This window comes from Podarcis raffonei, chromosome 3 (assembly GCF_027172205.1).
Source record: "Podarcis raffonei isolate rPodRaf1 chromosome 3, rPodRaf1.pri, whole genome shotgun sequence".
NCBI lineage: Eukaryota > Metazoa > Chordata > Lepidosauria > Squamata > Lacertidae > Podarcis > Podarcis raffonei.
Window position 1 is genome coordinate 89,963,736 of NC_070604.1, and position 27,807 is coordinate 89,991,542.

At 43.7% G+C, this 27,807-nt stretch overlaps 1 protein-coding gene across 1 annotated transcript in view; it reads left to right on the forward strand.

The window, feature by feature from the left end:
* Positions 1-9,606, forward strand: part of SLC4A1AP (solute carrier family 4 member 1 adaptor protein) — a 22,296-nt gene extending 12,690 nt beyond the window's left edge. Inside the window, exons 8-14 of the mRNA XM_053382950.1 lie at positions 932-1,121; positions 1,619-1,730; positions 2,251-2,479; positions 4,197-4,280; positions 5,125-5,180; positions 6,753-6,822; positions 9,278-9,606. Of these exons, the coding sequence (XP_053238925.1) occupies positions 932-1,121; positions 1,619-1,730; positions 2,251-2,479; positions 4,197-4,280; positions 5,125-5,180; positions 6,753-6,822; positions 9,278-9,327 (791 nt within the window). The 3' untranslated portion in view covers positions 9,328-9,606. The remainder of the gene's footprint in view (positions 1-931; positions 1,122-1,618; positions 1,731-2,250; positions 2,480-4,196; positions 4,281-5,124; positions 5,181-6,752; positions 6,823-9,277) is intronic.
* Positions 9,607-27,807: the final 18,201 nt, after the last annotated feature.

The following is a 27,807-nucleotide window of genomic DNA, read 5'->3' on the forward strand; positions in this document are numbered from 1 at the left end:
AGTGATAACACACTTTTGGCATAACCTTCAACTTCCTTCTTGCAAGTCCTTTTCCAATCAGCAGCCCTCGAGATGTCCTTGAAAGTTAGTTATACATGCCTAGCAGTATGCCAAAGGAACCAACTTTATCAGACCCTTCATTTCTTTAATACTAAGTCAATTTTTGCACAGATAAACCCTGCATTTTCCCAAATACAGTTATTAGATTAAAGAATTCAAGCACATCTGTAGTCTTAATTGTATTCATCTCAGAAAGTTGTATTGGGCATCTGTTCTGTGTTCTGTGTCAATAGGAGTATAGCATCTAGATCAAGGGAAGTAATAGTGCCACTGTATTCTGCTCTGGTCAGACCTCACCTGGAGTACTGTGTCCAGTTCTGGGCACCACAGTTCAAGAAGGACACTGACAAACTGGAACATGTCCAGAGGAGGGCAACCAAAATGGTCAAAGGCCTGGAAACGATGCCTTATGAGGAACGGCTAAGGGAGCTGGGCATGTTTAGCCTGGAGAAGAGGAGGTTAAGGGGTGATATGATAGCCATGTTCAAATATATAAGAGGAGGGAGAAAGGTTGTTTTCTGCTGCTCCAGAGAAGCGGACACAGAGCAATGGATCCAAACTACAAGAAAGAAGATTCCACCTAAACATTAGGAAGAACTTCCTGACAGTAAGAGCTGTTCGACAGTGGAATTTGCTGCCAAGGAGTGTGGTGGAGTCTCCTTCTTTGGAGGTCTTTAAGCAGAGGCTTGACAACCATATGTCAGGAGTGCTCTGATGGTGTTTCCTGCTTGGCAGGGGGTTGGACTCGATGGCCCTTGTGGTCTCTTCCAACTCTATGATTCTATGATTCTAGCTACTAAAATTTTGGACCACTACTACCCATAACTAAATTGGGATGGCATGATTTTGTCTGTATTTGTATTTCCTTTAGCACAATCGCATTCAGCAGCGCAAGATTCTTTGGACGAATTCATGACGGAAATAAAATCAGGATGTGCTTTAGACAGTGTGACACGTAGAAAGCTTCATTTGCGGACTTTTGAGCTGAGGAAAGAGCAGCAGCGATTGAAAGGATTGATTAAGATTGTTACACCGGCTTCATTGCCGGAGCTGAAATCCGAGTGAGTCTTCGTTTTATGGAGTGGTAATCATTTTATATTTTCCTTGTTGAGCTATAGTTCTTTGATGACTACCCAAATGTACATGCAGAGGAGTATGGAGATGGTGGGAGGCAGGTTTTGGCACTGGAACTTCCCAAAGAACTGGTTTCGAAGTCTATTTTGACGTACAACCCTGGTGAGCATTAATTGTGATTAATGGCAGTGCCAACACATAACCCTCAGTCCCCATGGATAACGGCAGGGGAGAAAGGAATTCTTGTTTGAGAAGGGAGCCTGCAATTCTGTTATCTGTCCCTGATGGGCTTCATTGTCTCTGCACGAGCCCAAGGCCACACCTTGAGGTTTGCAATGAGAAAGAACTTTTTAATGTGGAATCTCCACATGAGAGAGAGAAAGTGCACACAGCAATAGTTCTAGTGCTGGTCCTTCAGAATTTGATACTAAAGCTGTGTGTGTTTTACTTATTCTCTTCCCCTCCCTCCCCAAATGTTCTGTAGGCTTGGGAGTCAAGATTCGGAAACTCAGAACAAACCCAAAAAGCTGACTTTACCCATGTTTGGTGCCATGAAAGGAGGAAGCAAATTCAGACTGAAAACTGGTACTGTGGGGGTAAGTAAAGAAAGCAAAAGCTATGGGTTGTATCAAAACGTGTCATTCAGCTGACAGTAAGGCTTCTTAGCAGAACGCAAAGGGAAGCCATTTTGACCATGTCCCATCTCCCCTGCTGCCCCCCAACATTTTGGAGTGTTGAGAGCAGGGGAGGGGGTCAGGGGAAATGGGAAATAGCTGGATATTGCTTCCCCCCCATTTTGCTGATTTAATTTATTTATTTTGTCTAGTCAAAGCCATTGCAAAAGATAGGCTCTATTTAGAAGTTGGATCCATTAGGATGGGCATTCAAAGATAGTTGGATCACATCACTTCTGTGGGCACTAGAAGGAACTATTGTAGAAACAGTTCAGCTTTGGGCTTACTTAGTGAGCCTGTTTATGTTTCTACAAATCTCAGTAAGTACTTAATAACTGCTGTTCAAAGGCACATTGCCTCATAGCATGGCATATTCTGTTCCATATATCAGTGGCAGATGATATAACAACTACATTCATGGCAATTTTTGTTTGCCCCACAGAAGTTGCCTGTCAAGCGTCCAGATATACCTGTAAACCTATTAAAGATGAAAGATGAGGGGCCAGAGGAGGAGGAAGAGGAGGAGGAGGAAGAAGAAGAAATGAAAGCTGTAAATCAAGGAACACAAAACCCAATGATGCAGATGCCAGCACAAGAAACAGTTAGACAGCATAAACGGCCTACCAGTTCTTATGATTGCAGCAACAAGGAAATGGAATTTGTTCATAGAGGTTAGTCTAGTTCTGTTCCCCTTCATTTTGAGGCTCTTAAAAGCAGTAGCGGGGACTGTTGGAATGCTTGATATGTACCATATTTTTTGCTCTATAAGGCGCACCAGACCATAAGACGCACCTAGTTTTTGGAGGAGGAAAACAAGAAAAAAAATATTCTGAATCTCAGAAGCCAGAACAACAAGAGGGATCGCTGCACAGCGAAAGCAGCGATCCCTCTTGCTGTTCTGGCTTCTGGAATAGCTGCGCAGCTTGCATTCGCTCCATAAGACGCACACACATTTCCCCTTACTTTTTAGGAGGGAAAAAGTGAGTCTTATAGAGCAAAAAATATGGTACTCCTGCCAACAACAGTTAGGTTCAGCTATGTTCATTTCCTTAAGTGCCTCTGAAAACCCTGCCCTGAATTCTTTTGAAGTATGGACGTCAAGAGCTTGGTACAGAAGTGCACATTGATCTTCCTTTGGGCTAAATGGTCTTAAGGCCTTGGGATAAATTGTTCTAGAGAACCTGTGGGACACTCCTGTGGAGAGAGGAGTGTTGGGTGCAAGTCTTTCAGACCAGCTCCCTTCCTCCTCAGCTGGCTAACCACCGCTGTTGGGACTGTCCCCTGTGACTTGCATCTAGTGCACATATCTGTGCGGCTGGTTGCAAAAATGGCTGCCCCCATCGCAACATTTCAGACCATTTCAGAGGTCTCTAGTGATGATAGAAACCATAGGCTGCTCTAATCAATCTCTCAAACAGTTCAAGTTACTAATGGTATGTGTAGGCCAGGCTTCCTCAACCTCGGCCCTCCAGATGTTTTGAGACTACAATTCCCATTGTCCCTGACCACTGCTCCTGCTAGCAAGGGATCATGGGAGTTGTAGACCAAAAACATCTGGAGGGCCGAGTTTGAGGAAGCCTGGTGTAGGCTATGAAGAACTCAGATTAGCATATTAGCAGCATTACTATTTTATAAGTGTTAGGTTCATTTTTAATAGGGATATTTTCCTTGCAAGGGTCTCTTTTTAAATTCAAAGTACCAAATTTCACAGGCATCTCCAAAGACCAGTGAAGCAACAGGAATAATTATTGCATAAATTTCAAGGTAAATTTTCTTAGGTGATGGGGATTTTAGGTTCAGTCTAGTGGGCACAGCACCTTCACACCAAAATATTGTTATGAGGCTTTACAGAGCCCCTACGTTCCCGCCTTAATCCCTCACCCTTTGGTCCTGCATTAGTTGATTTTGGGAGAAAGGATGAGAAACATGGACAGATCTTCCATTTTGCTTAATGGCCTGATACAGTGCCTGTGCTCAGAAGGTAGCAGGGTTGCTGTGGGTACTGTGTTTTTACTTGACTGGCTCAGACCTTCTGTGTTTGTGTGTAGCACAGTGTACCTGCTTTGATACCTCAAAACAAGTGAAGTAGCAGGACTCTGAACATTTCTGATCCTCTGGCATTTTGCAGCATCGTTGCTTTGTAAGCCTGTTTTTAGATAGATAGATAGATAGATAGATAGATAGATAGATAGATAGATGATAGATACATATGAAAACTAATTTAATTGGATAAAAGCTATTACAGTATAGCATTGATCAGCTTTTTAAAAGAAATAAAGGCAGTTTAATTGTAAGTTGTTAGAGTTTGTTAAGGTTTAATCTGCTAGTTCTGTGTTCATTAAAGAATCTGGTTGGCTAAGTCTGTGGGGTTCCATTTTTCTTTTACAGGAGCTCAGCCACAATCAGATACAGTGACGCCAGAGTGCAGCTCCCCACTGAATAAATCACAGAAGAAGCCACAAGGTGAGCCAGGTGAGTACGAGAGAAAAATGGATGACAGCACTGGTAGATACAATCATATTCTGTTGGTTTGTACAATTGGAGTGGGAAAATATATTTTAATACTTGGAACATCTTGCAATATAAGATAGCAGTTCCTTCAGCTTGTTTTCTAAACATCTAATCTGTTGTAACAAATAAAACCACAATGCTTAAATAAAATAATAATCCTGATGAGATGCTTTCTTTTTGGCAAAATGCATAAAGAAATTATTTAAATGATCATTGTGTGAAGTTTCATAGTGTGTTAAAAAAGTTGAGAAAAGGTTTTTTTAATAGTAATCATATTTTTAAAGGATGAATACTTTTCATTCAAAAACAAATAACAACAAAATTTAGAAGGATTGAATTTAGAAGGATTAAAATGTATTAAATTTAAATAAGTAGGATGGATTTGTTAAAATTTGGAAAACTAATAAAAATTAATATATTTTTAAAAATTAGAAGGAAAATGGAGGATCAGCGCATTTGGAATGTCTCCTTTGTAGTGCTAGGCACATAACTAAAATATTCAAGATTTTCTGGAGAAAGGGGGGAAATAGCAAGCAATACTTGGTTTAATATAGCACTGCTACAGGTATCAAAATTGCTAACCTTTACTTTGTGAGATACACCCCAAAAGCAGTTTTGCTGTCCTGGCTCTGGCTTGTGTGCATTTTGTTGGTGGGGCCTAAGGAGCCGCGGTGCTTAATTTTAACAGCTCCCTGGCCTTTGTTTGTTTTTTTTTACATACATAAATTTGTCTGAAATTTGTTTTGAATAATTTCTCTAAATAGAGTCGGCAGCATTAACATAGTTTTTCTTATTTTTTTCCTAGCGCCTGAGACATCTGCAGGAAAGTCCAAGAATAAGAAAACGAACATTGCAAATACGGTGAGTTGGAGGAACTAAAGCATATAAATAGGATGAAGTGCACTGTAACATACTGCATTCCCTACCTGGTGCATTCACAGAATTGCTTGATGCCGGCATTAATGGGAGATGGTGTCTATAAGAGGATAAGGAAAAGATAAGACAGTGCTAGTGCTGTGTTGTCTGGCACCCGTGCAGTCCTCCTGACTTGTATAGTGGTTAGTACTCTGCGTTGTGTGTCTCATGTCAGGCTGATAGATATTGTGCTAGTACAGGGACGTCCAACTCCCAAGAGACCGCGATCTCCCAGAATAAAAAGCTGACAGTGATCTACCCTTTTTGGGGAGGGGGAATAAATTTGTTGACCTCCTTTTTTTTTTAGGGGGGCAAGTCAGAGTTGTTGAGCTTCTTTAAGTGGGGGGCATGTCGAAATTGTTTAGCTTTTTGCGGGGAGGGAGGCACGTCAAAATGTCACTAGAAGTTTTTGCGATCGTGTGAGAATGAAGGAGGAGGCGGGGAAAGCTGTTCTCCCCACCCCACGCAGAGGAAATAGAGCCCGCAATCGACCGCTAGCTGCTGGAGATCAACCAGTCAATCGCAGTCGACCGGTTGGACATCCCTGTGCTAGTATTACTGCTAGATAAGACACAGTTGTGAAAAGATATAGCTGCTGATTATTTTGGAATGGTAGCACAACTCAAGTTGCAGGAAGCTACGCCACTTAATTATAATGCAAATAATTTTGAGTTTTTTTAATACTAGCATGGCAGTGCTTTAACTTTCTCATCTAACAGAAATCATTGGCAGGGCATTGCAGCCAACACAACTATATGCAGCCAGGCAACAACTGTTGTAGGGGGAGCAGGCCTGTCAACCCCAATTTGCAAGGCTGCAATAATGCTTTTTTCTAGCAGCTTGTACTTTCCAGTACTTTATGCCAACAGTATCGTTCTGTTTTATTGTAAGTAACATTAGATTCTCCACTATAGCATCAAGTATAACCATATGATGTTTGTGTTTGTTAAACTCTTGTTTGTCTTTTGTCACAAACTATCCTCTTTAGAAAGTCTAAGAAAACCCTCTTTGCATAAAGAGTGGGGGAAATGGTTTCAAACTTAACACGTCATTCTTTGGCCCAAATAGCCCCTCAAAGCAGTTTACAATCCAATCATAAAATAGAATCTGTCTAAAGCAATTTGAGTTCATGTTCTCAAGATATTCACACTAAGATATTTCTCCAAGTTTAATAATAATAATTAATAATTAATTTATTATTTATACCCTACCAATCTGGCTGGGTTTCTCCAACCACTCTGGGCAAAATGTTGTTGTTGTTGTTGTTGTTGTTGTTGTTGTTGTTGTTTAGTCGTTTAGTCATGTCCGACTCTTCGTGACCCCATGGACCAGAGCACGCCAGGGCAAAATATTAAAATACATTAATTCATCAAATATTAAAAGCTACCAGTAATAATAATTTATTATTCAAATAAGTGCTAGTAGAACCTTTTTAAGGGGGTGCATGAAGTTGTGCAGCAGAAAGAGGGAAGGGAAATGTTAGAATTACAAAGCATCTCTTTTTAATCTATTCTGCAGTCTCAGCGCACTCTGTCCTCAGAATATCCAGAAGATGACCCAGACTACTGTGTGTGGATGCCACCTGAAGGTAATTTATAATTTTCCAAAATCATATTTGACCTGATCTATTTGAAGACAATGCAAAAAAAGGGGACTTGGGTTGCTGAGAAACGGAAGGGGGTGCATGAAGCTGTGCAGCTGAGCAGAAGGCAGCATATAGACAGCCACTTGAAGTGTCTTGCGTATGGTGTAGTCTAAATAATTTTGCACCACAGAGTCTCTAAATCTACTCACCTTTGTCTTGCTGAAGTATAGGGCAAGCAGGATGACATCAGGACTAGTCCTGTACACTGATACTACAGTTTATTTGCTATCCTATGTAATGAGGCCGTGGAAGAGCAAGCACAAGCAAATAAAGGATCTAAGCTTGCTCTGTCTGAAGGAAGACTGACATTAGACCTCAGTCCTCCAGATCCCAGAATATTTATGACTACGTTATTGCTGTTTCCCCCTGCCTGCCTTCCCACCATCCTACTCGGGTCATGCTTTTTCCCTTGGCCCAGCTTGCCCAGAGATAAAGGCAGCAGCAGTAGCACCTGAGGTTTAGGGAGGACACAAGCTCTATCCCTAAGTCATGCTGATGTACCTGCTGGTGGTAGATGTTCCTCAGGCATAGACTGTCCTCCATCAGGGCTTGAAGTACTGTTTTGGGGGGACAGGGGGTGAGCGGGTGTGGAGCACCCCCTGGTCCTGAATGTAGTAACTGTGCCCCTGAAGAACCAGGTGCGCAGCCTGGGAGTCATTTTGGACTCACAGCTGTCCATGGAGGTACAGGTCAATTCCGTGTCCAGGGCAGCTGTCTACCAGCTTCATCTGGTACACAAGCTGAGACCCTACCTGCCCGCAGACTGTCTCACCAGAGTGGTGCATGCTCTAGGTATCTCCCGCTCTACGTGGGGCTACCTTTGAAGGTGACCCGGAAACTACAATTAATCCAGAATGCAGCTGCTAGACTGGTGACTGGTAAAGTGGCCACCGAGACCATATAACACCAGTCCTGAAAGACCTACATTGGCGTCCAGTACGTTTCCGAGCACATTTCAAAGTGTTGGTGCTGAGCTTTAAAGCCCTAAATGGCCTCGGCCCAGTATACCTGAAGGAGTGTCTCCACCTCCATTGTTCAGCCCGGACACTGAGGTCCAGTCCTGAGGGCCTTCTGGCAGTTCCCTCACTGCAAGAAGTGAGGTTACAGGGAACCAGGCAGAGAGCCTTCTCGGTAGTGACGCCTACCCTGTGGAATGCCCTCCCATCAAATGTCAAGGAAATAAACAACTATCTGACTTTTAGAAGATACCTGAAGGCAGCTCTGTTTAGGGAAGTTTGTAATGCTGATGTTTTGTTGCTTTTTTATTCTGTTGGGAGCCGCCCAGAGTGGCTAGGGAAGCCCAGCCAAATGGGCAGGGTATAAATAATAATAAATATTATATTATTATTATTATTATTACTACTACTGCTTAGAATGATTTAAGCGGTCAGGTAGAAAGAGAGGGGAGTTTGTATGTTCCAAGGTCTCCAACTGGAATGCATAGTTATCAAGAATGCTCATCAATCAATTAAAGTAAACAAATGCAACTTAGAATTTTCTTGCCCCAGATGCCCTTGTTTGATACACTACCTACATATAATGTAGAGATTACTTAGGTGTACTTAAAAGTAGCAGTGCTGCTGAATTCCTCTGATTAGTCTTGTATTGTGAGCAGCCTCCATTCTAAGAGTTATTTTTTGAAATTTCTGCCTTTTGTAGAACAAGATTAAAAGCCAGCTTTATGAATAGGCTGGAACATTGTATAAGCCCAAATATTTTTTCATCCCTTGCAGTTCCTTACCTGCCTCCCCCAGGTCCAGCCAACCATTTCACTCCCTTTTTTGGCTTTGCAAATGTCCTTTTGCTTCTCACATACTTGCTCTGTGTCCCCATGAATATTCCTACACCTTTAGTTACTTCCAACCTCTGCAGAATAATGTAAAAAAAACAAAAACAAACCATCTACCATTAGTGGAGGTCACACCTGGATGATATCTAATATAAGGCCCTATCTCCCTCTCCTTGAAATGGACATTGACCTGTTGCATAACCAAAATATTGCACCTCTACTGAACCCCATGTCAGGAAAGCTTTTACAGTGTTACCTCGGGTTAAGAACTTAATTCGTTCTGGAGGTCCATTCTTAACATGAAACTGTTCTTAACCTGAGGTGCCACTTTAGCTAATGGGGCCCCCCGCTGCCGTGCGATTTCTGTTCTCATCCTGAAGCAAAGTTCTTAACCCGAGGTACTATTTCTGGGTTAGTGGAGTCTGTAACCTGAGGTACTACTGTACACTGCTTGTGATTCACTTAACACACTGCCAAGTATGTAGGGTCTAGGTGACTTTGACTTGCCGCCTATTTCTGTTTCTCTGTATATTGTTTTTACTCCTGGGCACAAGGGAGTTTTTTGAAAAGGGAAAAAGAAACACTCTTAATTTTCCTCTTTTGATGCAGGTCAAAGTGGTGATGGTAGAACTCATCTGAATGCAAAATACGGCTATTAAACTTCAGGTGCTGGCTTTGAGAAGTGAAGGACTATAGTACCGCAATCACTACAGAGTAGAAGACTCCATTTACATGGCAAGCAACAAACTTTTGCTCATTGTGTTTAAATTCCTTTTAACAGTTCCTGAGCCTCGCCACACATGCTTCTTCCCCCACTAAACGTGAATTTGTGTATATTGTGCGTCAAAGTGTGTATATAGTCGTGAAAGCTATGTATTTACAAAGCAAACTTATCTATAACAAGGCTGGCTTTTTACAATAAAAACTTAAGAATCCAAGTGCTTTTCTTTCCATTACAAGTATTGGGGTGGGAAGAAGGAAATCATACACTGGAGAGATCCAGGCTCAAACTTCTGTTTAGCCAAGAAACTCACTATAGGACTGCTTTATTTATTATGAGTTTCCTATGCATAAGGCAGTCAAGTGACGCTCATTTTGTTGTGTATGGCAATCCTGCATATGTGTATTTTGTTACATGTACATAGCTGATTTTAGGAGGGTTTCTCCCTATTTATTCCAACATAGACCTCTGCTCCGCTTCCAGATTCCCTCAAAAATACAATTGCGAACAGTAGCCTCCAGATGGAGCTGCTCAAAGCCAAGCTATGTTTAGTTTTATTCTCCCTTTTATAACTTTGGTGTTGGGTTTCTGTGAAGGTTCTCCCTTTCGCCTCTCATCACCAAGTGAAATGCGAACACATTCATATAACTTTATTATATTCACAACCTGCAAGGAAGAAATGCCTTCATCATTAGAAGTTTAGACAATTTCAATCCTACTGTTTACCATTTATAAAATGCTCTTTCTTGTTCATAAGTATATAATTTTTGTATAGTCCACTTTACATACATGTGCACCTATGTTCTTTTTAAATTCTAGTTGCCTAGGAAATGCACTCTTTTTTGCAGAGCTCTTGCGTTTCCCCTAGGGGTAGACCTGCAAAGACTATGTCTTAGGTTATGTAAGTTGAGAGTGTGTGGCTCAGAAAGAGTATATGTGTCAGGGACTCAGGAGCAGAAGCACAGGGGAGAGAGGAAATGGAGAGCGAAGGGGAGGAATCCGAGGGCAGCGTAGGGGAGTATGACAGTGACCCGAGAGATTCCATGAGCTTCTCCAGCGAATCAGAAGATTCCCAGAAGGGGGCGCCGATGGTCAGGGCAAGGGGGGTCCCAGGGGGGACGCACCAGAAACAAGGGGCCAGCGGGGACTCCCAAAGCAGCAGCGGGGGATCAGGACCAGCTTCCCCACCAGAGCGTAGTGGGGGGGAAGAGTCACATGTGTCAGGACCAGCGTCTCCTCCAGCGGGGAGAGAAGATGAGTCAGGGCTGACCACGCCTCCATCGGAAAGTGGGGGAACGGAGGGGAGGTCAGTTCCAGCTAGCCTCCCCGAAGGGGGGAGCAGTGACAGCAGCAGTGCAACGGTCAGGAGGAAAGTTGCAGGCTGGGCGCGCGTGCCAAGTTCAAATGTACAGGCGCGCGGGACAGCAGGAAACCCGGATTGGGAACCAGGTCCTAAAGCCCGCCGGAGGGAGGGAGAAGATTCAGGGGACTCAGCGTCAGAAGAGTCTAGGAAGGGCGAGACCCCGACGGACAGGCGGAACCAGAGGAGGAAAGAGCAAAGGAAGAGGTGGAGCAAGGCTAGGGTCTTAAACTGGTGTCTGGGGGGAGGAGATTCAGACGGAGCTTCAGCGGTCTAGAGTTTGAGACGTAGGGCTGCACGCTGCGGCTGTGAAAGTGAAACTGAACTTCAATAAAGACTTTCGTACTTAACAACGAAGCGGCGTTGGTCCTTTGTGAGCTGGGACCTCGGGCAGCTCTGACAATATGCCTTTCTGTATAATGTATAATGTCACAGCTTCAATCTTCAGCACATCTAGTAAAATAATAATATTGATAACCTGGGTGTAGGAGGGATGAGGAAGATATCTGTATGTTTAGGGGTACTCTCATTTTCCTACTCATACTGAAATACTGCCCCTCAATGAGGCCAAACTTAGATTCACAAAATGTTTAGGGGTATGCATACCCCCAGAAAAAAAGCATTGTGTGACATATGAGTGACTGTGAAAGATGCCTTATCAGTTCTTAAAGGTATAATCTTGGTACTGTTAGCATTTGGAACTGAGCTGAAGGGAGCTTTCACAAATACATATTTGTCCATCCCCAACTAACCAGTCCAAAGCAGTTAAGATTTACAAGATCACTTGCATAGTTTATAGTAACATGCTTCAACCACCTTAAATGGTAAATACATATCACATGACCTTGACCAACCCATATATTGGCAGCAGTGCATCTGAATTTCGCACAATATTGGGAATTCCATGTGGTCAGAAATCTTAAGTTAAAAGAACATTCAAAATACGTTGCTTTAGCTTTCCCTCCCCAGTTCCAGTCAAAGCACGGTACGAACATGGCTCACAGAAGATACTCTAACACTGGTTTAGCGGATTAGACACCCATAGTATTGAAGCAGTTACAATGTGCAGGTGTGATTTGGTGAGGGGAAACTGGCTTCAGGTGAAGCATGTCCTCTCGGCCCAATTCTTTAAGTTAGAGGTGAGACAATTGCAGCAATCCAGACATTGGGCTCCAACTCCATCTGACCCAGCCAGCATGACCAATTGCCAGTGTGGACAGGAGTTGTAGTTCAGCAGCATTTGGAAGGCCAAAGATTCCCTGCTTCTGCACTAAGTGAATATCAGACACTGTCTTTTCGGTGCCTACTGAAGACCCTGTTCTTTCAATAAACCTTGTAAGTCGAGATCTTTGCCTGCCTTTGTCTGTATTGGAATTGTTCTTGAGAAGTTTGATTGCTTCTTGTGTGCTGCTTCTTGTGTGCTGCTCTGGAAGGGTGGGATGCAAATGTAATGATGGCTTAGCATTCCTGGATGGCTTAGCATTCTGTTATGCTCCTGCCTCTCTTACACAACAGGGGCTGCCAGATACCTTTGTCTTTCTGCCTTCTTTGAGCTCTGCTTCAGCTAACTCGCCCACTTCCAGGCCACAATTGTAGCCGGAAGCTGTGTAACGAGAGCACAGAGTTAAATGAAAAGGAGACGGAGCTCCTGGTCGCCTATAGCTCAACTCTGCACAATATTACTCAGCAACCTCATCCATCAGGAAGGAAATGGAAGCCACCTGGAGCCCCACAGTAAATGAGGAGAAGGAGGAGGAGGAGAAAAAGTTATTGGCTGAACATTAACATGGGGTAAGAGGACCAGGACTGAGATTAATCCAGACAGCAGTGTCTCTGGGTCAAATAATACCCACTGATCATTCCAGACTTAAATATTTTTAAAATATAATACTATCCCGTACCAAAGATGATAGATAAGAACTGTGCTTTTGGAAGGGTTCTTTTTAAAATGAGTACTAGGGAAATTCATGTTTAGGAAAGAAGATACTTGTCGCAAGCCAGAAGGGTTGGATCATTAAAAGCAGAGCAAGCAGGCACAGACAAATGTAGCAGACCCCTTTATTTGTGAAGGTACTTAAGTCAATAATGTGTAATCTTGCCTGTTAGTGGCAAATTGCCATCCAGACACTTTTTAGGCCTATTGATACTCTGCTGTAAGTAAAATGGTACTTTGCTGCCCATACTAACTGCTACCCATTAAACTCTGATCACATGGGCTTTGTTTGTCCTTTTGCATACAAACTTCTGAAATCTTCTGAAACTTAAAAGTGTGTGTTTCATAGCTCTGCTTTTTCCTCCCATGTGAGTGGGTGGGAAGCTGTTATTTCAGAACCCTTTAAACAACCAGTGTGAATTTCACCCTCATAAATTTTCATCTCCCTCTGTTAATAAAATAAGCATATATTTTTCTTAAAAACAATTTGGCTTTACTGCTTTGACCTATCCACAAACCATGAAGGATTTATCGTTGACTCAAAACACATCTCCCCAACCCAGAAGGGAAGCTAACTTCTAAAATGCTGTTTTTGTAAGGCTAGGTTTGGAAATGTCAAGTGGGCAACCAAATAGCATGAATCATAGGAACCAGTTCAGCAAGCAGAGAGCAATGTGTGTGCAATTAACACTAAAAGAGGTAGAATTTCATTGTATACTGAACAAATCCTTTTATCAGCTGGCATCTGATCTTCAGTTTAGCTTAGTGTTATTAGGCTTTTATACATCTCAGTTTAATTCTGCCCTTCCTGTTAAAACTCTGCTGTTCAAAGTATGTAACATATTTCCTACAGCAGTGTGAAGGGCAACTAGGAGATGCATGAGCTCATGGCTGACAAGCAACCCTGCCTTCCTGAAGCTCATGTTTGGTGTAAGTCTTGATAGGCTAGTTTTACCCTCCCTTGTCCAAATGGAAAGGGCTGCATGCATTTCCATCTTTACAGACTGATGGACTAGTTCAACAATTCCCTGTATGCTAAGGGTATATCCCCTCTCCCCATCAAAGTCACACTTGTGAAACAGTGAAGCACTATAATTGACCCAAACAACTCCTTTTCCTAAAATAAAAATTTGGTACAAAACTACAAAAATAAATAACAACAATGGAGAGAAAATAATTATCCATAATGTAATCAGGTTCAAAGTTGTATGGAAAGTTCATCAATTGACCTTCATTCAACCCAGAATACTCAGCCACAGTTCTCTGTATGTGACCAGAGGATTTCTAGCATTCCCTTCTTCAGTGGTGTATATAACAAAGGTAAAACGTGGGTGGTGCTGTGGTGTAAACTACTGAGCCTCTTGGGCTTGTCGACGGGGTGAGCTCCTGTTGCTCTGCCCCAGCTCCTTCCAACCTAGCAGTTCAAAAGCATGCCAGTGCAAGTAGATAAATAAGTACTGCAGTGGGAAGGTAAACGGCGTTTCCGTGCACTTTGGCACTCGTTGCGCCAGAAGCGGCTTAGTCACGCTGGCCACATGATCCGGAAAGCTGTCTGTGAACAAACGCCAGCTCCCTCTGCCTGAAAGCAAGATGAGCGCTGACTCCCATAGTCGTCTTTGACTAGATTTAACTTTCCATTGGTCCTTTACCTTTTTTATAATAAAGGCATGTCACGAATCCTGGAAATCCAGGAATTTGTCTGATTCAGATCCTTTCTTTATAGATCCTTTTTTGATTCTGTGTGTTCGCTTTTCCATCAGTGCTAGATTCCAAACCTCATGATACCAGCAATGGAAGAGACTGACTGCAGGAGATCTCCAGTTCTTGGTGATCCCAAGTCATGGAGCAACAAAAAGAAAGGCTGCAAGATCTTTATAAATTACTGATTTAGGCTGCCCATAAAAGATGAGCAACAGTGCCATCTGTGGGTCAGAGATTAGGAGTTGGTAGGTCATTTCATCAATTTCTTGGGAGACATCCATCCAAAATGGAGACGTGGGGGACCACTGTTAGGATATAGTTCCGTTCCACCTTAAAAGGGTACAGGCATGACTGTTGTGTGTCACATGCCTGTTTACTTCCAGCACAGTTCTGCTAGGAACTTCCGTTTTGTATATTGCTTTTGTATAGCTGTTTTGCTGGACACGAAGGGAAGCAGACATGTTTTTTTCCTTTGTTCCTGCTGCTGAATAAAATGCTGTAAATATGCTTACACATGACTCTGTCCGCCACTTCCATTGTGAGATTTATTCACTTTGCTAATAGAGCGTGCCGAGTCTCTAAACGTATCTGAGGCTCATGTCGCTGTTTGATGCTGTTCCAAGGGAGACCGGGGATCGCCCGGCTGCCGGCCTGCCTGATGCCCCCGTCTCCCCGGCAGTATCCCAACAACCACATGGGGGGAAATGGGTCCTACTCCCCACAGTCCCTCCAGCATCATAGTGAGAGCGTATTATTTTTTCTGTGGAGGGCGATGAGATTGATGTGATGGCAGTACTTCTTGATAAGGGTGGCTGTTCTTCAATTAATAAGAAAGCAACAGTAGATCTGCGCAGAAGAAAGACTATAACCTGACAAACACACACAGCTGCTGTGTTGAAGCAACAATCCATAGGATCAAATATATGGAGCCCAAGTTGTCCTCCTGTGTTGAATCTGACATCTGGCCACTCCAGGGCAACCGTTGGTGCTACTTCATCTGTATCCCAGATCATGTGTGGTTCTGCTGATGAACTGCACAAAGAACTTTTCCAGCAGAAAGCTAATGGTGGGATATCCATATGGCATCCTGTTGGTTAACCCTGTAGCTAGCGGTCCCAGTGCAACTGTCTAGAGGGAATATATGGGCCTGAACTGGATACCTTTGCCTGCATTCTGCAAGCAGAGTGGCCTGCTTTTGTTACTACAGCACAGATGAAACTGATTGTCCCTGAAGTAGCTAAAGTCAGTTGACAAGGATCAGGGTGCCAAGCTATGGGCTGAAAAATGAGCCGTTAGAGACCGCAGGATAGGACTGCCATATGTCTGGATTTTCCCAGACATTACTGGTATTTCAAAGGCAGAATTGATGGCTGGGGGGAATTTCCAAAAGGCAGCACTTTGTCCTGGATCTTAGGCAAGTCAATCAAAAAATCACGATTGCTCAACAACTTTCGGTTTTTCCTTTATAAAGTTCAACATGTGGCTTGCTTCTCTTATGAGAGCACGTTCCTGCTACCTCGAGATAATCTGCCCTGTGTCTGAAGGCTGCCACAAATAAATAACCATGTCAACGTGACATGACAAGAAATTTTCAAAAGGCTGGTTTTAAAAAGGCATGAATTACAAAGCCAATGATTCGCACAGGATATTTATATCTGGATTCTGAACATGCTTACTGAGAATAAGTTCCATGGATTCCAAAAGAGCAAAGAGCCGTCTACCAGAAGCACACAGTGTCCCACTGGTTTGTGCAAAATACCTTCATGAAGCAGTGAAGTCTGAGTAAGGGAAAGAATTTAGAGTTTGTTGAGAGAGTGAGAGGTGGCAGTTGGGCAGTTGAGACAGTTGAGGATAGGCGTTGCAGAAAGGAAAACCTGGTGAGCCAGGAATGTGGGGGTTTTCCTCATAAATGAATTTAATGAGAAATAAATAATGGGTTTGTATAGCTGATGAATAGAAGGGATGTAAGTTACCTCTGCGAGAACAACTGGATGACCAGTTGATGGAAAAGACTAGTAGGCAACATCCTGTCCAGCTGTGGATATAAATTTCATCTGACTGCTAATTTCCTGGGCTTTGAGATCTTTGGTAGAGAAACCAAAAAGAGAAGCTGAGACTTAGAATGTCTGTATAATACTGGGTTGTGGGAAACTTCGTTGTAAACTTACACTGCAGGGTCTGTTATTTTCCACGATGGAGAGATGGATATCAAATTTTGCATCCAAAATGGCAGAATTTTGCAGCATGTGTATCTTGCACGTTTGTAAGCCTAGGAAACCTATTTAACCCTCATGTTAAATCCTGCAGAGAGCTCTCCAAGGTCTCAGACAGAGGAGGGATTTATTAGTCCTCCTGGCCTGAGACCCTTTTCACTGGGATGGCAGGGCTAGAACCGGAAACCTTCTCCCATGCAAAACATGAGCTCTTCCTCTACCACTGAGACCTTCCCCATATGTTAACCCTTCATCATCTGTTTTGTTGCTGTTGTCCAATTAGAAAGAGACAAGTCATAAGGGATGATACTGAACCCCTCGACCACAAACCCTCACAGCTAGAAATCCTAACCATCCATTCCTGTCTACACTGAGATTTATTTCTTACAGCTCACTGCCCGTTCTCTGTTGGCGCACTGTTTAGGGATTCCTGGCCTGGCAAGAAGCTTATTTGGCCAGCAACTGGGACAGAAATAGGGCACTGAACATTTCCTGCCAATCAGGGGAGCAATGAAGGAATCCTGAGTCCTCCATGTCAGCCCAATGTCAAGTTCAGAATGTGTTAAAGAAAGGGGAAATTCAGTAGGCTTCTACAACAAGCAGAAGCTGTTGGAGCTGCAAGACTGTTAGCATTTTGCAAAAGCCCCAAAAGGAGTAGCTTGTTGTAAACCAGCTGGTTCCACGACATAACACTCATAGACAAGATGAACAAAATCTCTTCTGGTGGGCCTATAAAGTACTTAGGACTCGGCTATACAGCTGCAAATAAAACGTTTTAAATGTGTTGGAAAGTGTGACACTAGATGGCGATAGTGAGCTATGCCAAATTCAATGTATTTTTCAAAAAAAAAAATATTCCTTAAAAAAGCATTTTCACAGTGTTTTTAATATGTGTGCAGATTCCATCTTAGAATCTACTCTGTGTCAAAGTTTTCAGGTTTATCGTACTCAGGCAAAGATATTCCTTTCATAGTCTTTTTGCCCATACTCCTTGCCAGAATAGATACACTGTTTTGGATTGAAAGCTTGAACCTTTTAAGCCTCTAATCGCTCCTTAGGTGTGTAAACAAATGCAGAGTTTGGAGCAAGGTTAGTGGGGTTGTTGGGAATCTCCGAACAGACCCAAATGAAACCCGCTAATCAAGGAATAAAAATAGAGGTGGTCAAGGTAGCAATCGGGGAATATTGCTCCAAGCTTATTTGCTGTTTCTCTCTCCCATTCCTGCCCACTTAGCACACAATGGCTAAGGTGATACACAAGGTGTACAAGAGGAAGGGTTGGGGGGAGTTAATCTCATGCAATCAAAGGTCAGGCAGAGTAGAAATGAAGGGAGTTTGAGGAGGCAAGAGATAAAGGCAACAGTGAGTCCCCCTTTAGATGTGGGGGGAGATGGGACAAGAGAGTTTTGCTGATTAAGAAACCATAACAGTTTGTAACGATCTCCAGCTGCAGGAATGAAAGGGCTGCTCTGGGATTCATTAATATGAGGAAAGGCCTCCAGTCCTTTCACGGAAAGCACAGACAAATGCGGAGATCAATTAAAAACCGGGGAGAGGGCACAAGCGGAGGAGATTATTTTAACATCTGGCCTGTGTGAAATACATTCTTTGGAACAATGGCTGGCCCCATCTGACAGCACATGCTCATTGTCTAAGCCTTCTCCATGCCCTGGCTGCTATGTCAGAGGCCAAGTTCTTAGAGAGGTAGCAAACCTGTGTCGTACTGCTCCAATCTCTACACGTGTAACTGAACAATAGAGTGCCTCCAATCTGCCAGTATTTTGTGAGAGGGGTTCAAGAGCATACCAGAAGTTTTGATTTGCATGATTAGAGTCAATTATGAAGGAACATTCCCTTCTCTGAATCCCACCCTGCAGTCTGATGTGGTACAGTCCAGACACAGGTTTTGCTGCCGCAGAGCGAGCCACTTGCTCCCATACAGGGGAGCTCATGTGTAAAGATCCATGTCAGTGGCCTTGCTCTCAATGCTATCTAGAGATATTTGGTGGGATCTGATCTACCTGTAGTTCCTGATCTACCTTTTCCTCACTCCTGGTCTGAGGGGACTAAATTTGAAGCCCAGTCTCAGCCATGAAGTTCACTAGGTAGTCATCACGGTGTCCTGTTGCTCCAGAAGCGGTTTAGTCATGCTGGCCACATGACCCGGAAAGCTGTCTGTGGACAAACACCAGCTCCCTCGGCCTGAAAGCGAGATGAGCACCACAACCCCATAGTCACCTTTGACTGGACTTAACCATTCAGAGGTCATTTACCTTTTATTCTCAAATTAATCTACCTTAAAGATGTTGTGAGAATAAAATTGAATGGTCCCACATATGCTACCCAAGAACTCCTTTCAGGAACTGTAGGATACAGATGTGTTGACTGAATTTCTGATGTCAGCCTAGATGGTGTGGTTCAAGCTTATGAAAGTTCCGGATTGTCTCCATGCCTGTAAGGTTTGCATGCATACAATTCAACAAAAGCCCCCCAAGGTTTGAAAGGTAGGGCTCAATAAGAGCTCAGAGGAGCCTTAACAAGAAAGAGGAAGGTCTCAGCACTTTGAAAAGGGCCACATAATTCTTCGGGAACTCCCTTGTTGTCATTTGTACATTCAAGATGCCAAGTGAGTTCATCCGAAGACTTCCTGGAGCCTTGTAGCTGGGTTCAGAACCTCTGCCTGCAGGAATCCTGGCAGATCTCAAGATAGCCCCAAGAAGGGAATGTTAATGCAACTTTGACTGAAATATTTCAAAGGGGAGTTGGCTAAAGAAACATGTCTCCGCTAGGTTGCCTGGGTTTATCGTTTGCATCTCTCATATCTCTGGCCAGAGAGGAAGTTTCCTCTATTTTCTTCACAAACACATATAGCGGTGCCCAGTCTTCATCCAATTACAAGGCCCCTCACAGACTAAGGTTTATGAGTTGGATCCAGAATCACCCTTCAGTTTGCAGGAGGGACTGACTTCTAGCAGAGGAAGGGGGAGATTATTTTTATTTTACTGATTCCCCTTTCTCCTTGGGCTGCTTCCCATATTGCTCAAGAGGGTTCCTCCAGCTCTCTGGAGGAACTTTGCAGGGACCTGCAGAAGGAAGGAGCAATCAGCAAAAACCACCTCCTCTCCCTTCCTCTTTCCTCCATGAGGAACATCCCATGGGCAATTATCTAGGTATGAAATGGAGAGAGTTTTCCTGTAGTCTAGGAAAGAAAAGCACTGAATCCAATTGTCTCCCGCTGCTGATGGAAAGCTCTGTGATCCACCAGAGGCTTCCATAAGCACTAGGGGAGGGGGGAGTGATGTTTGCCAAGTCCCTCCTTCTGCAGCCTCTTGCAGACCCAAAAAATATGCTGCAGGGGGTGGTGAGATTCTTTGGAGAAGAATGGAAAGTGGTCATAATGGTATGTTTAAACTAAGCCTAAGATACATGAAGCCTGAAAGATGTAAGTACAGTGGTACCTCAGGTTAAGTACTTAATTCGTTCCGGAGGTCCGTACTTAACCTGAAACTGTTCTTAACCTGAAGCACCACTTTAGCTAATGGGGCCTCTTGCTGCCGCCGCGCCGCCGGAGCACGATTTCTGTTCTCATCCTGAAGCAAAGTTCTTAACCTGATGACTATTTCTGGGTTAGCAGGGTCTGTAACTTGAAGCGTATGTAACCTGAAGCATATGTAACCCGAGGTACTACTGTAATAGAACCAACACATCCTTGTGGTTATAACTAAATTGTAACTACTTTCAAGACAAGATAGGGAGATGAAGTTTGGCATGTTTTACTTATATATAGGTATACTGCTGATGGGATTGGTGGGTGGGAGATATAGAATGCCTGAATTTCTAAAGCAGGAAGTGGAAGAAGAATCCACGTTCTTCCTCTTCAAAAGAAGAACACTGCTGGATCAGAGCCAAAACCCCATCTCGACTAGCATCCTTTTCTCACAGGGGCCAATCAGATGTCTATGGGAAGCTTGCAAGCAGGACCTGAATGCAACTGCGCTCTCCCCTGCTGTGTTTTCCAGCAACTGGTGTTCAGAAGTACTTTGAAGGTGGATTATAACCATCATTACTGCTTTAGAAGGAAATGGTAAATATTTAGCAGCCATGCTGTGTGTTGTTTTAAACCAATACAATGGACGCTCGGTTTGCGAACATGATCCGTGCGGGATGCACGTTCGCAACCTGCAGCGTTCGCAACCCACATCTGCACACGCACGGGCTGCTATTTGGTGCTTCTGTGCATGCGCAAATCACCATTTAGTGCTTCTGAGCATGCACGACCACCAAAACCCGTTCTGGTACTTCCAGGTTTCGGTGGTCCGTAACCCGAAAAAACGCAACCTGAAGCTTCTGTAACCTGAGGTATGACTGTATATGATTTTTATATTGCATACGTGTATTGATGGCTGATGTGTTTTGCTTTGTGTTTGTTGTCTATGCTCCTTTGGAAGAAGTGTCCTCCCTAAGTATACCAAATCAAAAAGTAGATTGTGGTTAGTAGCTGTCAATAGCCTTCTCCTCCATAAATCCCTTCTCCTCCTGCATCTTAAAAGAACCCATAGCAGAGGTTCCTCCAAGGAGGTGCTTTTGTCTGCACCAGACCATATGAGATATTAAAGGTCAAGAAGACCACTACTGTGAACTTTAAAGAATCAGTGATTTTTTTTTAAATGACCAGAGATCAGAGACAGTATCTGCTCTGCATGTGGGCTGTCTCAGGTTCAATCTTCAGCATCTCATGATAGAGGTCAAAGAGATCCTGCCTGAAAACCTAGAGAGCTGCTGCCAGCCAGTGTAGGCAATACTGACCAATGGTCTGATTCAGCTTCCTGTGTTCCACTGCATTCCATTGTCTGCCAGGTCTTGTTGAAAGCAGTTGTATTTTGTGCCTGTTGCAGTTCCTTTTGAAAAGCAGCTCTGCTTCCACTAATCCCATCTAGAGGTCACCAAGGAATGTATCATGTTGGGCCATGCAGTGCGCTCTGGTTAACAAATGCCACTTGGGTATCCAAGAGCCCAAGTTTAGAAGCACTCGCCAATATTCTTGTTTCACATATTCCAAGGTTGATCCCAGGCTAAGCTCTGATGATCCGCAGGACTCAAATTAAAACCTGGGTGGAGTCCCTTTCAGCTGCAAAGAAATAAACCGCTTGGTGTACTTTTCAAAACTTGATCTTCTCAGTCTTTGGTCTTGGCTCCGGGTTTCAGTAGTTGTTGCTCCCTGAGCATTAAATAATACCAGGGCTTTATTAAAAGCATATTTGCCAAGGTATTGCAGCAATTGAACACACATGCCTCCCCCACGTGGGAGCTCAGCCTTGATGAATATGGTTTCAATAAATGAGCAGCATTTCATTTACAAGCTATTACTGTGTTGTTAAATTTAAGATGAAAAAGAAACAAAGAATACCTCATTTGGAACGGTCATTCCACACGAAGCGATTACCTTGATAGAAATAGGAAGGTCGAGGCAGAGCAAGAAAGAGCAGTTGCAATGGAGAAGTGCACTTCTCAAACAAATCACTTTTGGTTTCACTGAACATCATTTTGACCCACACGGGAACCAGCGTAAGAAGCTGCAGAGTTGGAAGATCAATGTTTGTTAGCCAGGCCCTCCCCTCAAAGTGTTTATAAGGTAGAGTAGGGGAGACTCAAGGCTCTCCAGTATTGGATTTAAAATTAAATTCAAAAGGGATGCCAGCTATACTAAAAAGTGCATGACTATTTGCACAGTAGCAGAAGATGTTGAAGGCTAGACCTCTTCGCTCTCAATTTCTGCTGTCTCTCCCTCCCATACATGCACAATCACTAGGCTCAGCAATTCCCCCATTCAAAACTATGGAATGTTCCAAGGCACAGGAAGCAAGATGGTGCAGCTGGTTACTGGTTCCTAGAAAATGAACTGCAACTCTTCATCTTATTGATCAGTCAGCCTTGACTACAACAGCAGTCTTTTTTGGCTGACCGTCCCACGGCTACATATGGATTTGTACTCAGAGAATGAGTTTGCAGGGATGGGAAACCTGTAGTCTACAGCAGTTGCTAGACTACAGCTTCCATCATTCCTGGTATTAGCCATGATGACTGGGGCTGATGAGATTTGGAGTCCAACAACACCTGGAAGGCCACAGGTCCCCCAGCCCTGTGATATACAAGTACGGTCTCTTCCCCTCCACACCCAGTCATCATGCCCCTTTGTGACCTCATAGGTGGTCTGCTGTCAGGAATGAGCTAGCTCCTAGTGGAACTTTACAGCCAGCTGCAGAACAGAGAGGGTTAGATCTGAGGCAGACTGAACAGCGGCCAGTGCCCAGTGCGACTTCCTCAGACACTGGAATGCCGGTTGCCAAGGGAACGACTGAGAGCGGGCTGGAACACAGCCAAAGCTCTCAGAAAGCTCCAACAGGCATGAACAGACACCAAGACAGTTTTTCAGAACAGAGAGAGGCTAGAGCTGATCCAATAAGTCCGAAGAGTCAACGAATGGGAGGGCTGCTAGACAGGAAGCAAAACAAGAGACATAAGGGGCGACGGTTCAATATATTCTGTAGGAACCGGAAGCAGTCTTCAGAAGGGTCATATTGAATGATGTCAGTGGCTTTGTTAGGGCTGCCCAAAGCTATCTGTTTGTTTTTGCAATAAATCCTCCTTTTTAATTACCTACGCTTACCGTGTTATCAAGCTGGGAACCTGGACTCCTGACACCTGCAGCCAAAGGTGATAGCTGGAGAGGCATCAGCACAGCTTTCAGGTTTCATCTGTTCATGAATATCCACCAGTTTCCTTTCAGACATCACAGTCATGCATATGCACACACCATTCACAGTGACCACATTTGAAACCCACCCCCCACAAGCATATGCCAGCCAATATCCATGAAGAACGCCAACATACATATTCACTGATAATTCACTCTCCATTCATAAACATTTGGGCCTCGGCTTCAGCCCACAAATACCCACCAGCTGATGTCGACCAGCTTCAGCCATTTTACATCCACAAATATCAGCCTGCTTCAGCCTTGTGGTATCCACTGATTTTCAAATACAAATTCCACCTACCAGCATCCAGCATCTTCCATCTTCCACTAGGTCCATCTCTAGATATCATCCAGCTTCTGACCATGGATATCAGCTGCATTCAGGCTGCAATCCCACAACCAGATGGTAGCCTCCATTCATCTACGAATGGGCCTCCTACAGATGGAAGACTGGGCAATGCAGGATATCACAGCTGTTGCCCACTCTACATTGTTAGGGAAGAGGAAAAGGCCCTTTTATATTCACTCATCTGCCATTACCTATTGTGACATCAGAGGTAGTCCCTAGCCAATGATTGCTAAGTTTAGTAATTAAGTTCACTGAAATTGTAAATGCTTCTATGCATTACTATGTGTTTAAATCTGATTGGCTGGCAACTGAATTCTAGAAAGTTCTCTCCAGTAGTTCTCAAGTGGTTGGCTAACATTGGTCACATGGGAAGTATCTAGTGAAAGAGAGACTCCATTCTATGTGAATCAAGATGACTGTGTTTTAGAATCCACTGTAAACACTGCTAAGTTCCATAGAGTGTTGGAGTGCTTCTTTGCTTGAAAGAGAGCAAAGCTGCAGGAGAAGGTAAAAGTGGTTATCTCTCAAATGAGCTGCAAGGCATGGCCTAATTGTGATACAGAAGGCTCACTGCTGAGCTCTGGAAAAAGAGGAAAATACAGTTGTTTGGAAGTTAGAAAAAGAGACTGTGAGCCTGTGCTTGACTGTAAATATGTTTTGATTCATCTATAACTATATGTTTCTGTAAGTAAAGTTTTTGAATGTTAAAGTCTGGACATTGGTTTAATTTCCAAAGAAGGGTTTCAGTCATATACAGTGGACCCTCCGGATATAAATTAAATTTGTTCTGGGAGTCTGTCCGCAACCCGAAAAGTCCATAGGCGGAGGCGCCGCTTCTGCACATGTGCAGTATACATTTCCGGGGTTGCTGCGTTCGTAACCCGAAAGTTACGTATCCAGAGCGGTACGTAACTAGAGGGTCCACTGTATATCATTTGAGCTTCTTAGCTGCGATTGCGCTGCCCTTACTTCAACAATGGTAACAGTTTGTGACACCTCACAATTGTGGATGTACCTCAGCAGCGATTTATTTGCGCGCTTGCTTATTCTTGAAAATATTTATTATAGCCCACTCTCCATCTGTACTGATACCAAGGGGGACGAACCCGTAAAACTGCTGTAGGGGACCTTTCCAGCACAAGGGCCGCATTTCCTTGCAGGGAACCTGCCAGGGGCCAGTGCAAGGTAGCAGTCAGTGGCAAAGGGGAGAGGAGCAGCACATGTAGCTCTTGTGTTTGTCCAGTGGGCTCCATTGCAGCTGCACAAAAGCCAGTGGTTTCTACGCTGCTGCCACCCATCAATCAATCAAGTTCAGCAAGAAGCATCATCACAGTTCAAAGAAACATTCCAACTGGAGAAAATGAGGGAAGTGTGGAGAAAGGCTATTGAGGGGCATGGTGTGGGGAGCAACCTGGGGTCCAGAGAGAATGGCCTGGAGGGCTGCATTGGGCCAGCAGGCCAAGTCTCCCTTCGAAGAAGGTTGCAGAGATTAGTACTATGTGCTAAGTTCCATTGCACCAAGTGAGGTTTAGTTCCAAGTAAACATGCATATAGCGCATTGACCGGACAATTTTGGCTTCTCCATAAGGTGGCAAAACAGGTGCTGGATTTCAACAGAGAGGCAAGGAAAGAGCATTTCTGAATCAGGGGAAATAAAAACACAACACATCTACCCAGCCATTGACTGCATCCTTAGATATTTAGTCCACTGTGTGGCTTTCTGGCTTTCTTAATCCATCCTTTGTTAATCCACTACGAACAACTCCAGATTTCTGCTGAGACAATGAGTCTGAGGCCCTTTGAAGAGAATGGGCGCTGGTGAAGCAAACAATATATTTCCTAAAATAAACAGATCAAAGCATCATTCTTCCTTTCATATGTGGCATGAGCCCTTTCCCCCAAGAAATTCTTCCTTCCTTGCCACCATCACACACTTTAATTAACACATTGCAACCTGCTGACCCATGGAGGAGTTAACGCAGTACAGTTCTGGTATGGCACAGGTAAATATCTAACCACATACCAAATAGTAGGCCTGGTAAACATTATTTCACTTGGAATGTCAAGCACTTGGGAGTTGCAAAATGTCCATATTTATACAACTTTTAACCCTGTTCTTTGATTCATCCTCCTCCTTATCCACTGAATGAAGAATTTCTCACACAAATAAAACAATCCAGTAATTAAATCCCAGAAGAATTGCTGTGTCAGGGGGTGCTTTGGGTTAATATTGCCTGCAGAAGCATGAATGGAAAAAGAGATGCTGTATTGCCTTGCTTGCTTTTTAATTTCTTATTACTTTTTTATCCTACCTTTTCCTCCAAGGAGCTCAAGGTGGTGTATATGGTTCCCCCATCACTGACTGGCAGAGGCTCTCCAGGGTTTCAGATAGGGCTCTCTGGAGATGTTGGGATTGAACTCAGCATCTCAGCAAAGCAGATGCTCAACCACTGAGCTTGTTGTTGTTTAGTTATGTTCGACTCTTCGTGACCCCATAGACCAGAGCACGCCAGGCACTCCTGTCTTCAACCACTGAGCTACCCTTCCCCTAAGGCTGTGGGACAGAGATCCCTACATGCCTTCCCTTTCCTCCCATTTTCCCTGTCTTGGCCTACTGGATCCCAAAACCAAATAAACTTTCTAACACAAGTCAATTTCATACGAATATCTCTGAGGGAGTTTTAAAAACAAACCATGAAACCCAACGCAGGCCAAGTCCTAGCGAGACAGTTTGACAAGTGGAATCCGGAGTGTTCTAATCTGTAGGCCTCAGTGTGAGCTGGAAACGATCATTGCTGAGCTGTTGTTGATTCATCTCGGCAAGCAAAGGAAGGGGGTCTGTGTTTGGACAGATGTAGGTTGTATATCACAGACAGGAGACCTAAACAGTATGCTGAATCCCCAGCTGTCTATTATGGATTGTTTTTACCTCCCCCATTCTCCATGACAGTTTTTCAGGCTCCTTTTAAACATCTCCAAAGCTCTTTTATTCCAGTTGATGCTCAATGAACACTTTGACTCGCTAAAAGCTGCATGGTTTGAAAATTGTGGTTAGAGCCATGCCAGGAAGCCAAAACTGCTGCATCCCATCATGTAACCTTTCCCTTCAGAGTCACATCAAAATACCATTTTTTTAATGCAGCTCGATCAGACTCACTTGTTGCCATGCACAAATATATAAATATATCATCCTAAGGATGTCATCCACGGAGAGGCAAAGTAGGTTAAACTGGGCTTAAACCAGTAGGTTAGACTGCATTCAATATCAGTGGTCAGGACTCTCGGGGACTCAATGAAGGCTGTGTCCTGCCATTGGGTCCACCTCAGGTTCTCCCATTAACATGGGTGCACAGCCTTGAAGCCGTTTTGGTGAGACTGTGATCACCTGACACTACCTTGATGTCAGGTAACCCATCTTCAAAAGAAAAACTCTGGAGCGCACTCTTAAGTGCACACTTTCAAGTCCTGAGCCATTTCTGATGAGGTGGCCTTTGCATAGAAGTTGACAACACCCAGGACAATCATCCAGCGGGTCCTCAGCACCTGATCCAAGACCAGCTTGGTGATCTCAGGGAGACAGTTTGGTGGGATGGGATGGGCACAACACCAACAGTATTCCCAACTTGTCCCACTAGAGCCAAGTGCAATTTCCAGAGCGGCAGCCATGATAGTCCATTACACCAAAAGCACCTTAAAGACTCACAGATTTATTTATTGTAGAATAAGCTTTTGTGGACTGAGGCCCACTTTGTCAGATGTATGAAGGAACATATTGCAGACTGACCTGGCATTCCATAGCAGCACCACAAGGCCAGAAGCCACAGTGACACAGGGCATCTCAGATTTCCAGGGTAGCGGGAGATTACCAGATGTAACACAATTCAAAACCAGGCAGGGAGGAGCTCCCTTGAAATTTGTGATTCATTAAACACCAAGGACTATGTTCTGGCATATGCCTTAAAACCTCTACAAGACGTTGCCATGTTGGTAATACAGTGGGATTCAGATACGGCTTATTTTGAAATGAAAGCTCACAATTCTTAATGCACCAAGATGACAACAGCAACGACAAATTCAATGCAACATTGCATAGATGCAAAAGCCT